The following is a 15480-nucleotide window of genomic DNA, read 5'->3' on the forward strand; positions in this document are numbered from 1 at the left end:
ACTGCCAGTGTAATCAACCAGTCATGTTTTGATTTAAAACAGGAACAACTCTGGACCTTCTGGAAGTCCTGAAAACAAAAAATGTTCATGTGCACCAATGTTAGCTTAGCGCTAACATACATATTATTATAGAAGCGGTGGGTTTTCTTCTTTTTCAACCAAGTTTTTTTTAATGGCTGTAATAGTCATAGTTCACCTCTATAAAAAAAAAAATATATATATATATATATATATATATATATATAGAGAGAGAGAGAGAGAGAGAGAGTGAGATTCTTCTTTAGCTTCTGCACCAGGTTTGCTACTTGCTACACATGTGCCTTAGCAGATATGCAACCAGAAAGCAATAAACATCACAATCACACTGGATATGAAGATTTAATGTGTCACATCATGTACAGTGACGTATCATATCAGTTATTTTTCAACATCTTGCCATAATTAGCAATGCTAACTATGTGAGTTAGCGCTAGCGTTGTCTCCTCTGCAGGGTGATCCAGATGCCTTGCTCTGGTCTGAGGACGAGCTCCCCCACAGGTCTCAGCTCCTCCCTCTTCTGACATGCCACGATGTTGAAGTAGCGCAGGATGGAGGCCAGAATCACCTTCTCCTCCATCATCGCGAAGCGCTGACCTACAACAACAGAGAGAGCAGCGATCCTGTCAGCCTGAGAGGCACCACGGTAGTGATTTCACTGCTTCAGGGTCTGAAGGGCTGTGTCCTAATCCTCCCAGGTATGTCCGAGGACTGTCGTTCGTGAGAGTTTGTGACCATCTGGGCACAACCGTGACATATTACGGGCTAAATGTGGTGGGAACATAGACTTATTAGGGTGGGAACGAACCTAGAGTGAGTCATTTAGATGAGTCCAACATCGTGAAAGCGGAGCTCAAAGGAGTGACCAGTACTTGTAAACACTGTCCAATGGTCAGCAGGCCTGTCGCTAGCACATGAATGTAATGCAAGTTAGCATGGCTGAAGGAACTGATATGCTATGCCAGGTGTTTTTTCATTGTACTAATGCGGTGTCTGACTGTTGCTATGGTATCACAGGTGGTTGCTAAGGCATTATTATAGCATCCCAGGTGGTTGCTAAGGTGTTGCTATGGTATCCCAGGTGGTTGCTAAGGTGTTGTTAGATCACTGATATGCTATGCCAGGTGTTTTTTCAATGTACTAATGTGTTGTTAGGCTGTTGCTATGGTATCACAGGTGGTTGCTAAGGCATTATAATAGCATCCCGAATGGTTGCTAAGGTGCTGCTATGCTGTCCCCGGTGGTTGCTATGGTGTTGCTATGGCATCCCAGATGGTAAGGTGTTGCTATGGGATCTCAGGTGGTTGCTGAGGTGCTGCTATGATATCCCAGGTGGTTGCTAAGGCGCTGCTATGGTATCCCAGGTGGTTGCTAAGGTGTTGTTAGACCACTGATATGCTATGCCAGGTGTTTTTTCAATGTACTAATGTGTTGTTAGGCTGTTGCTATGGTATCACAGGTGGTTGCTAAGGCATTATTATAACATCCCAAATGGTTGCTAAGGTGCTGCTATGCTGTCCCCGGTGGTTGCTATGGTATTGCTATGGCATTCCAGATGGTAAGGTGTGCTATGGGTGGTTGCTGAGGTGCTGCTATGATATCCCAGGTGGTTGCTAAGGTGTTGTTAGACTACTGATATGCTATCCCAGGTGTTTTTTTCACTGTACACTCCATTGGAATCAATGTCATCTTCCATTATCTCAATAAACTGACTGAGAGACAGAAGATCAGAGAGGAGAGCGACTGACCGATGCAGTTGCGCAGTCCGGCGGAGAACGGGATGTAGCTGTATGGGTGTCTGCCTGCGGTGTTCTCAGGAAAAAAGCGCTCAGGCCGGAACTCCTCAGGTTCAGGGAAGTACCGGGGGTCCCGGTGCAGAGCGTAGGGCATGATGATGGCATTAGTTCCTTTGGGCACCTTATACCCCCCTACATACAAACACGCGGTCAGCAACACGGCCTCATAGTCTTTACACATTAATATGAATGAATGAACAATCGGGTTCAGTGGTGATCTTGAGGCTGTGGTGATCACAGCTTGACGCAGCTAATAAATGACTGTAAATAAATAGTCACAGTGTATTATTGATCATTTAAATATTGACGTTAAATACTGTAAAAAGCCTGCTGGTGTTTAGTTCACGAGAGCTGAATTATTTGAACGAGTGATTTTACTGTAAACAGTAGCGTATAACGTTACTGACCGATGTGTGTGTCCTCACAGATGCTGCGGGCGAAGAAGGGAACCGAAGGGAAGAGCCGCAGCGCCTCTTTAATCACGCACTCCAGATATCGCAGCTTCTTCAGATCCTCTGTGTTGATTGGACGCTCAGACTCACCTGCAAGTGATCCAGTAAACACCAGTAAATATTCACTAACTACTGCAAACTATTCAGCATCTGCGATAAGGTACTCACTAAGCTATTAAGTATTCAGTACCTGCTATGAATTATTGAGTATCCTCTATGAATTATTCAGTAGCCACTATAAATTATTCACTAATTACTTTAAATGATATAGTAATTACTATAATTTATTCAGTAACTGCTATAATTTATTCATTATTTTTAAATTATTCAGCAACTGATATAAATTATTCAGTAACTGCTATAAATTATTCAGTAACTGCTATGAATTATTCAGTAACTGCTATGAATTATTGAGTATCTACTATGAATTATTCAGTAGCCACTATAAATTATTCACTAATTACTTTAAATGATACAGTAATTACTGTAATTTATTCAGTAACTGCTATAATTTATTCATTATTTTAAATTATTCAGCAACTGATATAAATTATTCAGTAACTGATATAAATTGTGTTGCAAACCACTATAAGTTTTTTAGCACCTACTATAATTTACACACCTACACAGTCATAAAAACTACAGCTATAACTACAAGCAGCCATCAAACATATAACATGTATATATCACAGTTCATGTCCTGTTACAGTGGATGTAATTCAGTGATATCAGAAACTGTTTATTATATAAATATACAGTGTAGTGCTGCAGTCCCCTCACACTGTACTCAGACCGGTTTAGATAAAAGACTGTAACTGTACTGAATTTGCTCACCAAACACTTCAAACAGCTCCTGCTGAACTTTCCTCTGCACGTCTGGATGTGAGCCCAGCAGGTGAACGGCCCAGTTCATAGCGGCGGCCGTGGTGTCATGTCCCTGCAACGAGGGGCCGCCAAATACATTTAGATAAAACACACTGAAGTGCTGACTGAGCAGTTTAACGACATTATCTTTCAGGATTTTAGTGCTGAAGCAAACCTTAAACTTGAGCTGATGTGTTATAGTCCATAGCACACATGCTATGAAATGACCAAAAAGTGACCAAAAAGTGTGAAAAAAACAGCTTCTGTTTTAGATTCTAATGTAGTGAAATTAAATTTGTTTTCTTTGAGTTCTGTCACTGTATTACGGTCAATGATTACGGTGTCCGCCAAGCTCTGCTGCTTATTTACCCCTTGTAATCACTGCTTTGCTAACACTGCTATCTGCTAGTGCCTCGAGCCTTCAATTTGTTGTTAGCACACCAACGTTCGACATTGAAGCTCCAGTTGCAGCGAAAAGATGTACTTGGAGGAGGCGTAAAATTGATATGGTGTTTTTTGGCCTTTTCTGCCCAAAACAAATTAAAAAACGGTCATGAGTGGTTTTATAATGCTTTTTTAGTACAAAAGCTGAAATGGACGGTGTCAAAATGTCAAAGTAAATGTCTACTTCAGTGCTAGAGTCATCAGAGGTCGGATATAAAGTCCATAAACACTGTTTCTGCCCGTCATGGCAGTTTGCTTTAGCCTAGTATGCTTCAGTTTGGGGTTTTTGTGTTGCTTTTATTGTTTTTGTTCATCTCGGCTTCGTCTTAACGCTGTTATGTTGTCTTCACTGGGTCGTTGTTTTTGCTTTACAGTGAAAGGGGTTGCACTGCACTTCTGTCAGGAATGGGCTGCAGCCTGATGTAATGCTGGGCTATAGCCTGATTATCTAGGACAACTAACTCTCTACTGGAAACTGCTATGCAGTCAATATCAGAATTTTCGTAAATACGAGTTTCTGCACTAAAAGTAATTACAAATTAAAATAACCACAAGTCTGGAAACAGTTTTGAGTTTCCAATGTGTTACTGACCTTTAACCCTTTAATCATGGCAGAAAAAAGGATGGTTTCACTGGTCAGTGGAAGTCTATATTTTCCTAGAAGCGACATTTGCAGCTGCAGCTGTTGCATCATTTACTTTTTTACAATAGAGTAAGACACCAAAATAGATCAGGCTAGCTAACTAGTTAACATTAGAGTCACACTGTGTCCTAAACCACATCGACAAACCTGCACAGACCTGGATGTGGTTTGAGGGAAGTTTGGATGTACAGGGTGATTCAAAAAGATTGATCCGATTTCAAAATGATTAATTTCACTTGTAAATCATTACAGATCAGTGCAGTGAACTGTAAATGGTTTAAATGAGCATAAAGTTTATTATGTAATTGTACAAGGTCTCAGTATGAACCTCCTCCAGCTGTACAGACATCATCAACACCATAGTCAGATTCATCCCATACTGGATTGAGCATGTCGGGTGTCGCTGCACTCACGGCTCTTTCAGTGTGATTTCGGAGATCATCCAGTGTTGTGGAACCAACGACGAACGCTCTGAGCTGTTGGAGCTTCACTGACCACGAAAATCACACTGCACAGTTATGACGGATTCACTCTTATTGAAGTGGAGAACGCAGAACGCTTTCTGCTCAGGGGTCTCATCTCCTCTCAGACTGAAGGGAGCCATCTTCCACTGACCGTCAGAAACTCTATGACCCCCTCTTACAATTGGATTGTGATTGGTTCCTAGACGCCTCACGGTTGTACAAATAAAGCGTTTTGAAATCAGATGAATCTTTTTGAATCATCCCTGTATTTACAGGAAATATTTGGGTGACTATTGACTTCCAGTGTTAGCAGTGTTAGCAGTGTTAGCCACGAGGCTCCGGTTCTAAACTAAAGAAGCAAAATTTGGGGTCACACTATTTTGATGATCCCCTATAGATGATCTGCTGATACCTAAATTATTAAACAAACTTTCTGGTGAGAGTCGATTATCAACATCATGATCAGGGTGAGGTTCAGGAGTGGGTGTCGGTTTTGGGCTGACGTTGAGTTTAGGGTTTGATTTAACAGAATCCATCACGATCAGCATCAAGTTCAGTTTCCTTTAATAGATATTTTAGTTGATGTGGTTAATGTGGTTAAAAAGTGGACCATCAAAATAGGTGTTACCTAATTTGGACTCCAACTGTGTCCTGGCCGATTGACCACATCTGTGTTATGTTGTAAATTGTATAAACTAGATCTCTTGCCAAACTGTTCTATTAAACGCTTTGTAATTACGACTTTGTGTGTGGCAAAAAGGACCATCTGGGAACATAAGAAGGCAGCATTAGTCTTGGGTGTACGCGTGTTTCGAAGATACTGATCCCAGATCAGCTGCACTCTGACCTCAAACATGAAGGTGTCCACTTCCTCCTGGATGTCTCGGTGGCTGAGGTTGTTCCCGTCCTCGTCCTGCGCCTTCAGCAGCATGTCCAGGAACGCCCGCCTCTTCTTCATGCCCTGATCCGATTCGCTGTCCGACTCGATGTAAGAAATGTACTCTGACCGCTCGTGAATCACCTGCATATCCATCAAACAAAGTGACCAATGACCTCAATGACCTGCGTTACACTGTCTATTTTATTTGATTATTTTGCTTATATTACTTATTTTTATTAACACAGCGCTGTGTAAAATAAACTAGAGACACTTACGCTTTCAGTGAAGGAGTGCAGGATCTTGAGGCTGCGGTCATGCTCTCTGCCCTCCCCGAAGTAGTTGTACACAAAGTCCGGCCAGTACCACGGCATCCGCTGGCGCCTGGTGATGATGTCACTCATCCTGGACCAATCAGAGACGGGGAGTTTCACACTGCTTTCACAGTTGTTATTATTAGAAACACCCACCATGTATGTCCACCCCCTGGCCAAGTTATTAGAGAGAAGGCAGGTGTTTCTAATAAAGTGGCCAGTGAGTTGAAGTACAAGGTGGGTGTTTCTAATAAAGTGGCCAGTGAGTGAAAGTACAAGGCGGGTGTTTCTAATAAAGTGGCCAGTGAGTGAAAGTACAAGGCGGGTGTTTCTAATAAAGTGGCCAGTGAGTGGAAGTACAAGGCGGGTGTTTCTAATAAAGTGGCCAGTGAGTGAAAGTACAGGCTGGGTGTTTCTAATAAAGTGGCCAGTGAGTGAAAGTACAGGCTGGGTGTTTCTAATAAAGTGGCCAGTGTGTTTATATGCCTTTTACTGTGCTACATTTTCTGCTGAATCACATGCATTTTAATCTCATGATGATTTTGCTCATGACCTCATGAGTGGGGGGGGGGTTTTGGCGCAGGGACAGGATTGTGAAACATGTCTCTAAAACACACACATGCCCTTGCGTATGCACACACACACACACACACACACACACACACACACACACACACACACACACACACACACACACACACACACTCACACACACACACACTGCTCTGAACGTCTGCACGAATCAATACTCCAGACTCAGAAGCACTTAGACAAATGTGTTCACTCTCTCTGTTCCTTATCCATCTTTTATTCATCCCTTTATCCACTTATTCATTCATCGTCCTTTTCATCCCTTCTGGTGTGACTTTGCTCTTTGACCACTTACCGATACACACTGCGCACATATTCGGAGTCGTAGTTGCTCTGGGCGTAGATTTTCTTCCCCATGGCTGTTTCTGTAACACCCAGACAGTCATGATGTTATAATATTAGACAGTATAATATAATAATACCATAATATTAATTAACAACAGTGTGTTTTGGTGCTGCAACTCAAATTCAGTTTAGTTTTAAAAGTTCTATCCTCACTTACAGCTTTTGTAAAGAATGCAAAGGCATTAAAAGCAGACCAGTGCAGCCTGTGGTGTATCTGTAACCATACACAGTGTGGAGCGTTAAAGGGGTAAAACGTGGTCTGGTACTAAAGATGACACGATAGAAGTAATGCTGTAATGGAACAAGGTACTATTTTCAGTACAGACTGAGCCATAAAACTGCCCAATATCAGGTTTAGCTCAGTTTTGTCAGTTTTTCCAGATCAGTATTAATGTTGTTTTGTTCCAGCCAGTCTGTAAAGCATCTTACAGCCCATTTAGTTTGGCGAATGGTGTTGGGTTCATTTCTGGCTGATTCCAGGTTGTTCAGCTGTTCTTCTGTCACAGCTGCCGACTGAAAAGCTGCTCAGTGGTGATGACAGTTTGGGAATTTAGTGTCGTCTCATCTTCAGAGTCTGACCAAATCGGCTGTCGGTCAAATGTGATCCTAAAAGTGTCCATTTTCTGTTTGTGGCAAAGTAAGAAGTAAAAACGTTCAAATGGCTTTAGCGTCTCCTACAGCTGTCAGAGTCGTTTGGCGTCTCAGCGGAGTGATGCAGTGTTTGTGATAAAGACGTGATGTTATGGTGAAATAACAGCACAGTTAGAACGCTGCTCAACCAATCAGCTCGCGTGGCGGAACTGTTGTATAAATATATATATATGATTTTTAAAAGATTTGTCAACACTGAAGATTTATCAGCCGCCCTCTACCCCATTTACTCTGGTCAGTTCGGGTCACAGGATTCCTGCTGACCAGATATCACTTCAGCAGTGGAACCATTGTTTCACACACACACACACACACACACACACAAACACGTACACACACACACACACACACACACACACACACACACCGCAGATGATGTCCAGGGCGCAGAGGGTGATGTAGTTGAAGCAGTTGAAGGGGTCTTTGCCCACCTTCTTCTCCAGCTTCTCTATCAGGACCTCCGCCTGCTCATTCATCACCTCCAGGAACTCAGTCAGGATGGAGAAATGAAAGGTGGGGGTCAGCAGCTTCCGCCTGCGCCGCCATTTATCACCTGTACTGAGAGAGAGAGAGACAGAGAGAGAGAGAGAGAGAGAGAGACAGAGAGAGAGTCAGAGGGAGAGAGAGAGAGACAGAGAAGAACACAGAGAGAGAGCGAGAGAGTCAGAAAGAGAGAGAGAGAGACAGAGTAGAGAGAGACACAGAGAGAGAGAGCGAGAGAGACAGAGAGAGAGAGAGTAGAGAGAGACAGAGTAGAGAGAGACACAGAGAGAGAGAGCGAGAGAGACAGAGAGAGAGAGAGAGTAGAGAGAGAGAGAGAGAGAGATTCTCTGTTATTCTACATTTTCATTTAATCTCTGACTAAACAGTTTAATCCATTAAGATCGATTTTAATTTTACGTTTTGCACTTTCATTGTTTTTTTCTGACCATTAAACCATTAAGTGTTATATGTCCCCTGATTCAGCACAACCTCAGCTCATAAAACCTCACTGAATCAGTTTTTCTACACACTGTATTCATGAATTAGCCCATTAAACCACAGTAACACAAAAAATGAGTTTAATGTTTTACAGTTACAGTATAAAAAAATACGTTAAACGGTAAAAAAAAGTACCAAAAAATCCACAAAACCCTTTGAACTAAAATACGTCATTTGAAGTTTTTACTTTTTTTGTTTTCAGGCCCTTTTTTTTCTGCGCAGTGTCGTTTTTATGGGATGCTTCTAATATATGAAGGCAGCTACTGTCCAGAAGAGTCTCACCCAGCTAGTAGCTACGAGAAGGTAAGAGAGAGACATAAGACCAGCATTGAGACGAATGGACTTTAGTGTTTATAATCAGACCAGCTGGTTTCCTGATACGTTTAATCTGCAACAGAAAACTGAAACACTGAAAAGTCTGGAAGTTTCTCATTCGCCAGCTTCTCATTCAGATTTTCCCAGTCCACCTTAAATGGTGCCTGAGGTGCCAGTATGTAACTGCTGCACCATTTAAGGTGGACTGTGAAGGTTGGAACATGAAGCTGGTGAGTGAGAAGCGACTTCAGCCTTGTGAAAAATCAGACATTAAGAGACATTTTACAGGAAACTGCTCTAATGTTGAGGAAAGTTTCCTGTCGGAGATGCGAGAAAAGCAGCTATAGCAGGGGAAAAAATGCATCTCTGTATCTCAGACTACTGAGCAGCTGGTTTCAAAGGATTAACTACATTTCCCAGCATCCTGTTCTGGTTTAAAGTGACAGAAAATCAAATTTACACATTTTTCCCCATTTTTACTCATTTTAACCCAAAGGTAGTTAATCAGCCAAGTTTCCTTCTTTACACACTAGAAGCTTATAGCCCCTGTTAGCATCGCTGAAACTGCACACCTGAACCACCGTACGTAATATTGCAGTGCAACAGGGTCATTTTAATGGCCGTAATATTGCAGTGCAACAGGGTCTTTTTAACGGCCGTAATATTGCAGTGCAACAGGGTCTTTTTAACGGCCATAATATTGCAGTGCAACAGGGTCTTTTTAACGGCCGTAATATTGCAGTGCAACAGGGTCTTTTTAACGGCCGTAATATTGCAATGCAACAGGGTCTTTTTAACGGCCGTGATATTGCAGTGCAGCAAGGCCATTTTAACGGCCATAATATTGCAGTGCAGCAAGGCCATTTTAACGGCCGTAATATTGCAGTGCAACAGGGTCATTTTAACGGCTGTAATATTGCAGTGCAACAGGGTCTTTTTAACGGCCGTAATATTGCAGTGCAACAGGGTCTTTTTAACGGCCGTAATATTGCAGTGCAACAGGGTCATTTTAACGGCCGTAATATTGCAGTGCAACAGGGTCTTTTTAACGGCCGTAATATTGCAGTGCAACAGGGTCTTTTTAACGGCCGTAATATTGCAGTGCAACAGGGTCATTTTAACGTCCGTAATATTGCAGTGCAACAGGGTCATTTTAACGTCCGTAATATTGCAGTGCAGCAAGGCCATTTTAATGGCCATAATATTGCAGTGCAACAGGGTCTTTTTAACGGCCGTAATATTGCATTGCAACAGGGTCATTATAACGGCCGTAATATTGCAGTGCAGCAAGGCCATTTTAACGGCCGTAATGTAATGTGGCAGTAATTTATTACTTTGTAATGTAACAAGCCTCTTTCATTGATAGTAACGTTGCACTGTTATAATTACTTATAATGGCAATAATGTTGATTTAACAAGTTACTTTAATATCAGTGATGTTGTAGTGTATCACGGCTGTTCAATGGCAATAATGTTGTAATGTTCCAATATAACAAGTTACTTTGAAGAGAAATGATGTTGTGATGTAACAAGGTAGATTTTATAACAGTAACGTTATCAGCTGCTTTAATGTTGTAATGCAAGTTTCTTTAATATCAATATTATTGTAGCATAACAGGTTATTTCTAATGACAACATTGTTGTAAAAAGGCCAGTAACACTGTAATGTAAAGATGCGGTGATGTAACAGTTTACTTTAAGTGGCCGTAACTTGTTATATTGTAGAGTTACAAGGTCATTTTAATGGCAGTACTGTCGTAATGTAACGAGCTACTGTAAATGCCAGTATCTTGTCACACTGTACTGTAACACGATAGTTTTAATGGCAGTAACAATGAAATATAGTGAATTCTAATGCAGTAACATAGCAACATTCTGGGGGGGGTGAAAAATTTTGTTTACAACAAATTATCCCTTTTAATAACCTTTGCTTTTTCAGCGAAGTAGTTCAGTCATTTGTTGTAGGACAAGTATTGATTAGTTTGTGTTTTTTAATTTTTCCTTATACCTGGTCAGCAGTCCAGTGCCTAGCCATGGGTGCAGGAACTTATAGGCATAGGCCTTATCCATGTGGACGGGGTTGTTCAGAACCGTCTGAGAGAGAGAGAGACAGAGAGAGAGACAGACAGAGAGCAGGTTATATGTTAACCACATTAAGCTGTGCTCTCACCCCTGAAGGTGAGACGAGTCGTGTCGCTGTACATTTTCAAACTGTCAGTCTTAATACTGAGTGTAACTGAAGCCACTAACTCTGATTAGTGTACCATACAGTATAACTAATCCAGCTGAGGTTATCATAATCCATATAGTCTGGCCATTACAGCCGTTCAGGTTACATAACAGACACGTATAAGGTGCGTAATAAGGGCCTGGATGTTTACATAACTGATTGTTTTATTGCGGGTTTGTCCGAGACGCTGAGTGAAAGGTGCAGGTTCTCTATCTGAGACAGAGTCGCGTCTGTGTTTGTGCCCCAATGCTGAACCTTGCTCTGTTATATCTGTACAGGAGCTCAAGGCCTGTAAACACTAGACCTGAGAGTGATGTGTGTGTATATATAGATCATATATCATTATAAATAAATAAATAAATAAATAAATATAGCTCCATTATTATTACTGATGTTAAGCGCCCAGAGCTCCACTGACCATACAGCCTCACTCAGAGTGAAATGGTCAGTGGAGCTGATGAAATGGACAGTGAGTGTAGAAACAAGGAGGTGTTTTAATGTTATGTCTTGTTGGTATATGTGATGTCCCCACCTGATACGGTCCACCTATGAAGACTACGCTGGAAAACAGCCCATTTTGAATAGACTGATTTGTGATGTCACAAAAACCAGTAATGGGAAAACACATCATATTGCACTGTTAAGAGTCCTTGGGCAAGACTCCTAATGCTACAGTCCCCTGTAAAGGGATTAGCCCCGCCCATTCATGCTGAAGTTATAAGGAGTGTTTCAGCCTGGACTTTTGAATGAGACACAATACGGGGCAGCCAATCAGGACAGAACTCATTTACATATGCCAGTCTTAAAGACACAGTAACCAAAACAGTTCACAGTCTGTTTAATGCTAAGGGTTGGAAAATAGTTGAAATATGAATCATTTTTGAAATATTACCATTTTTTATTTACATTTTCTCTTATATTTTCTGTCGTTCCATTTTATGGTCTTGTTAGTCAGTGGTAGAGGTTACTAAGGTGGAATAAGGTGGATTCCTCTCAGCCAATCACATGCATGCCTGGCTCTAATTGTGGAGTTATTCTGTAAGCGCTATGAAACTAAGCTATGTAGTTGATGAACTGTCCCAGTTTCTCTGGGCTATAAAGCAGTGAAGGCGAATACCTCAATGGTTTCCGCATGGTAGAGGATGAGGAACGGTATTGGTCCAACCCACACTTTCAGCAGAGGGGTGTTCTGAAACTCCTTGGTGTAGCCGACCAGCTGACAGAAGAAGTCTGAGACACAGATTTGTAACCACTGCGTTGATTTCTTTTCCATTTAAACTGCAAAAGTCTGTAGTTATGCTTGTTCTTTCACTGTATGTCACTGCTGTCGGGACAAAGCCTCGTATCTCCATTTTCGACGTTTTTCATTTTTTGACATAATCTGAAAACGCCTGTTGGTCTTTACATTGTGTGTAAATTTCATGATGAATGGACCAAAAGAAATGACCCAGAATGACTTGGAAAGACGCCTGGTTCCATTGACTTACATTAAAAATAAAGTATGTTTTTCCTCCTCCTGTAAAGTTAGCATTTTGGAGATACAAGGTTTTGTTCCGACAGCAGCGATATTAACGTTTATCATACATAACTGTCCAAAGGCCAGTTTCCCAGACCCAGATTAGGCCTAAACCTACTAAAAGAGATTGCTCAAATGGTAGTTCACCATTGGCACTGTTATTTAGCCTATGACTACACTTAATGCACATCTGGGAAACCAGCCCAAAATGCAGTTACATAAATACATAATCAATTACATAGTTATATATATATAATAATGTCTGATTTACCAAAAAATGCCAAAAATGTTTAAGCTTTCTATTCTAATAAATGATGTAGACACAACAAAACATTTTCATCTCAAACAGTAATGAAATATCTGCTCTTCTTCCTACAAACACAACTTGTATGAATTGAAATCCTGAATTTTGTGTACTGGAGATGTTTATGCCATGGTGGACCTGGGAGGCTTCATGCTGAAGCTAACGGTTCCTCAGGTTCCCTCGGACTAGTTTGTTTCTCACAATGGGATAAATTGGTCCCCTTCCAGCTTTGCAGTAATTCAGATCTACTATTTCTGCTCCGTCAGGCAAGGAAACGTTTCTAATTGTTGATTCTACTCTATACCAGGTGACGCCTGACCTCTTACCTCCTGCATTGGACTTGAACTGCAGCGCGTTGCCCAGCAGTGGATATGGGACTCCGATGCCTGGGATGGGTTTCAGCTCTTTCCAGCTGTGCAGGTAGCCGCTCAGCAGCTGGTAGGTCAGCCAGGTGAGCAGCAGGATGCAGGCAGCCGCGCCCACAAAGCCCACAGTGTAGGCGCCCAAAATTAGCCCCATCTTTCTGCAGTGATGCAGCAGAACCACTGCGTTGCTTTATTTTGCCCCGAAGACTCCGCCCTCTGTGCTATGATTGGGCAAACTAATGTCCTGCCTCTTGCTGGAATTAGCCAGTAGTTCACACGGACAAACCGTTCACTGCACTACTGGCTATTCTGTCTCTAAAACAACCATCTCTAAACAAATGAAAACAAAAGCACTACTAGCCAATCACATCACAGGAGGGAGTGTACAGTTGGCCAATCCTAGTGTAGAGGAGGTGACGCAGCACTAACCAATCCCAGTGCAGAAAGTTCCATAGCCAAGTGCACTGAACTTGACCCACACATGACCTGTACAAGCACCCTTACAATACTTCTGTTATGTAATGGTCGTATATTTGTCTACCTTTGACCTGTGGGCTCTTATCTATAACCTACAGAACCACCCTGGGTCTATTAATCACCACTGTGTGAAAGGTAGCAGTGAAAACTGAACCTGCCCCCAAACAGCCACATTCCGTTTGGAGTGTCTACCCTGCTTAAATGTTGCAGTGCTGAACAATCAGCTACAGTGTTCAGTTAACTCTTGCAGTGTTGGATTAACACTGACAGTGTTCAATTAACTCTTGCAGTGTTGGATTAACACAGACAGTATTAGATTAACTCTTGCCGTGTTGGGTTAACATCTACAGTGTTAAATTCACACCTACAGTGTTGAATTAACGCATAATAATTAAATTAACACACACAGCACTGAAATCACTCTTGCAGTGTTGGGCCAACACCTCCAGTTTTGAATTAATTTTTGCAGCATTGAATTAACATCTACAGTGTTGAATTAACTCTTGCAGTTTTGGATTTACACCTACAGTGTTGAAATAACTTGAAGTATTGGTTTAACACCTACAGTGCTAAATCCACACCTACAGTGTTCAGTTAACTCTTACAATGATGACATTAACACATACAGTGCTGAAATAACTCTTGCAGTGTTGGATTAAGGCCTACAGTGCTGAAATAACTCTTGCAGTGTTGGATTAAGGCCTACAGTGCTGAAATAACTCTTGCGGTGTTGGATTAAGGCCTATAGTGTTGAATTAACTCTTGCGGTGTTGAATTAAGGCCTATAGTGTTGAATTAACTCTTGCGGTGTTGAATTAAGGCCTATAGTGCTGAATTAACTCTTGCGGTGTTGAATTAAGGCCTATAGTGCTGAATTAACTCTTGCGGTGTTGAATTAAGGCCTATAGTGCTGAATTAACTCTTGCGGTGTTGGATTAAGGCCTATAGTGCTGAATTAACTCTTGCGGTGTTGGATTAAGGCCTATAGTGCTGAATTAACTCTTGCGGTGTTGGATTAAGGCCTATAGTGCTGAATTAACTCTTGCGGTGTTGGATTAAGGCCTATAGTGCTGAATTAACTCTTGCGGTGTTGGATTAAGGCCTATAGTGCTGAATTAACTCTTGCGGTGTTGGATTAAGGCCTATAGTGCTGAATTAACTCTTGCGGTGTTGGATTAAGGCCTATAGTGCTGAATTAACTCTTGCGGTGTTGGATTAAGGCCTATAGTGCTGAATTAACTCTTGCGGTGTTGGATTAAGGCCTATAGTGCTGAATTAACTCTTGCAGTGTTGGATTAATACCTACAGTGTTGACTTAATTCTTGCAATGTTGAATTGACCACACAAGCCCCCACACAAGTACATCATATTATTGGCTACCTTTGACCTGTGGGCTCTTATCAGTAAACCTATGGAGCCACTCATGGGTCTATTAATCACCACTGCATGAAAGATGGCAGTAAAAAAGAAAGTGTCCTCATACAGTTGCATTCTGGGTTTTATGTAAATGAGTGTTAGTACTGAATGAATTCTGATATTCCATGAATTATTAAGGTGTTGGATTACCAGCTACAGTGTTGACTTTATACCTACAGTGTTAAATGAAGTCCTGTAGCGTTTTATTAACACCTACAGTGTTGAATCAACGATTGCAGTGTTAAATTAACAACTCTTAGTGTTGCTGGATTCAGGGCTGCAACAAATGACTAATTTGATAGTCGATTAATCGATCGATTACTGAAACGAATAATCGATTGTTTGGATCATTACATTACCAAATAACTTTTATGTAGCTATTAACTTTTAAATTTAGCT

The 15480-nt window shown here is 41.4% G+C and overlaps 1 protein-coding gene across 1 annotated transcript; it reads right to left on the reverse strand.

Annotated features, from left to right (window-relative positions):
- Positions 1-359: 359 nt before the first annotated feature.
- LOC118816991 (cytochrome P450 4V2) lies at positions 360-13490 on the reverse strand. The gene is made up of 11 exons (XM_036583627.1): positions 13150-13490; positions 12121-12233; positions 10782-10867; positions 7845-8035; positions 6777-6846; positions 5855-5981; positions 5547-5720; positions 3119-3221; positions 2240-2374; positions 1785-1964; positions 360-633 (listed from the first exon to the last, which is right to left on the reverse strand). The coding sequence occupies exons 1-11, from the start codon at positions 13340-13342 to the stop codon at positions 470-472; spliced, it is 1536 nt and encodes a 511-aa protein (XP_036439520.1). The 5' UTR covers positions 13343-13490; the 3' UTR covers positions 360-469.
- Positions 13491-15480: the final 1990 nt, after the last annotated feature.

Source organism: Colossoma macropomum, unplaced genomic scaffold (genome assembly GCF_904425465.1).
Source record: "Colossoma macropomum unplaced genomic scaffold, Colossoma_macropomum, whole genome shotgun sequence".
NCBI classification, from domain to species: Eukaryota; Metazoa; Chordata; class Actinopteri; order Characiformes; family Serrasalmidae; genus Colossoma; species Colossoma macropomum.

Bases quoted from the DNA above. Each gene is read 5' to 3' on its own strand.
- LOC118816991 (XM_036583627.1), bottom strand. From the start codon at position 13,342: ATGGGGCTAATTTTGGGCGCCTACACTGTGGGCTTTGTGGGCGCGGCT. The intron at 8,036-10,781 runs GTATAAGGAAAA...TCTCTCTCTCAG, and splicing joins GGCACTGGACTGCTGACCAG to TACAGGTGATAAATGGCGGC. The intron at 1,965-2,239 runs GTCAGTAACGTT...GTTTGTATGTAG, and splicing joins CTGTGAGGACACACACATCG to GGGGGTATAAGGTGCCCAAA.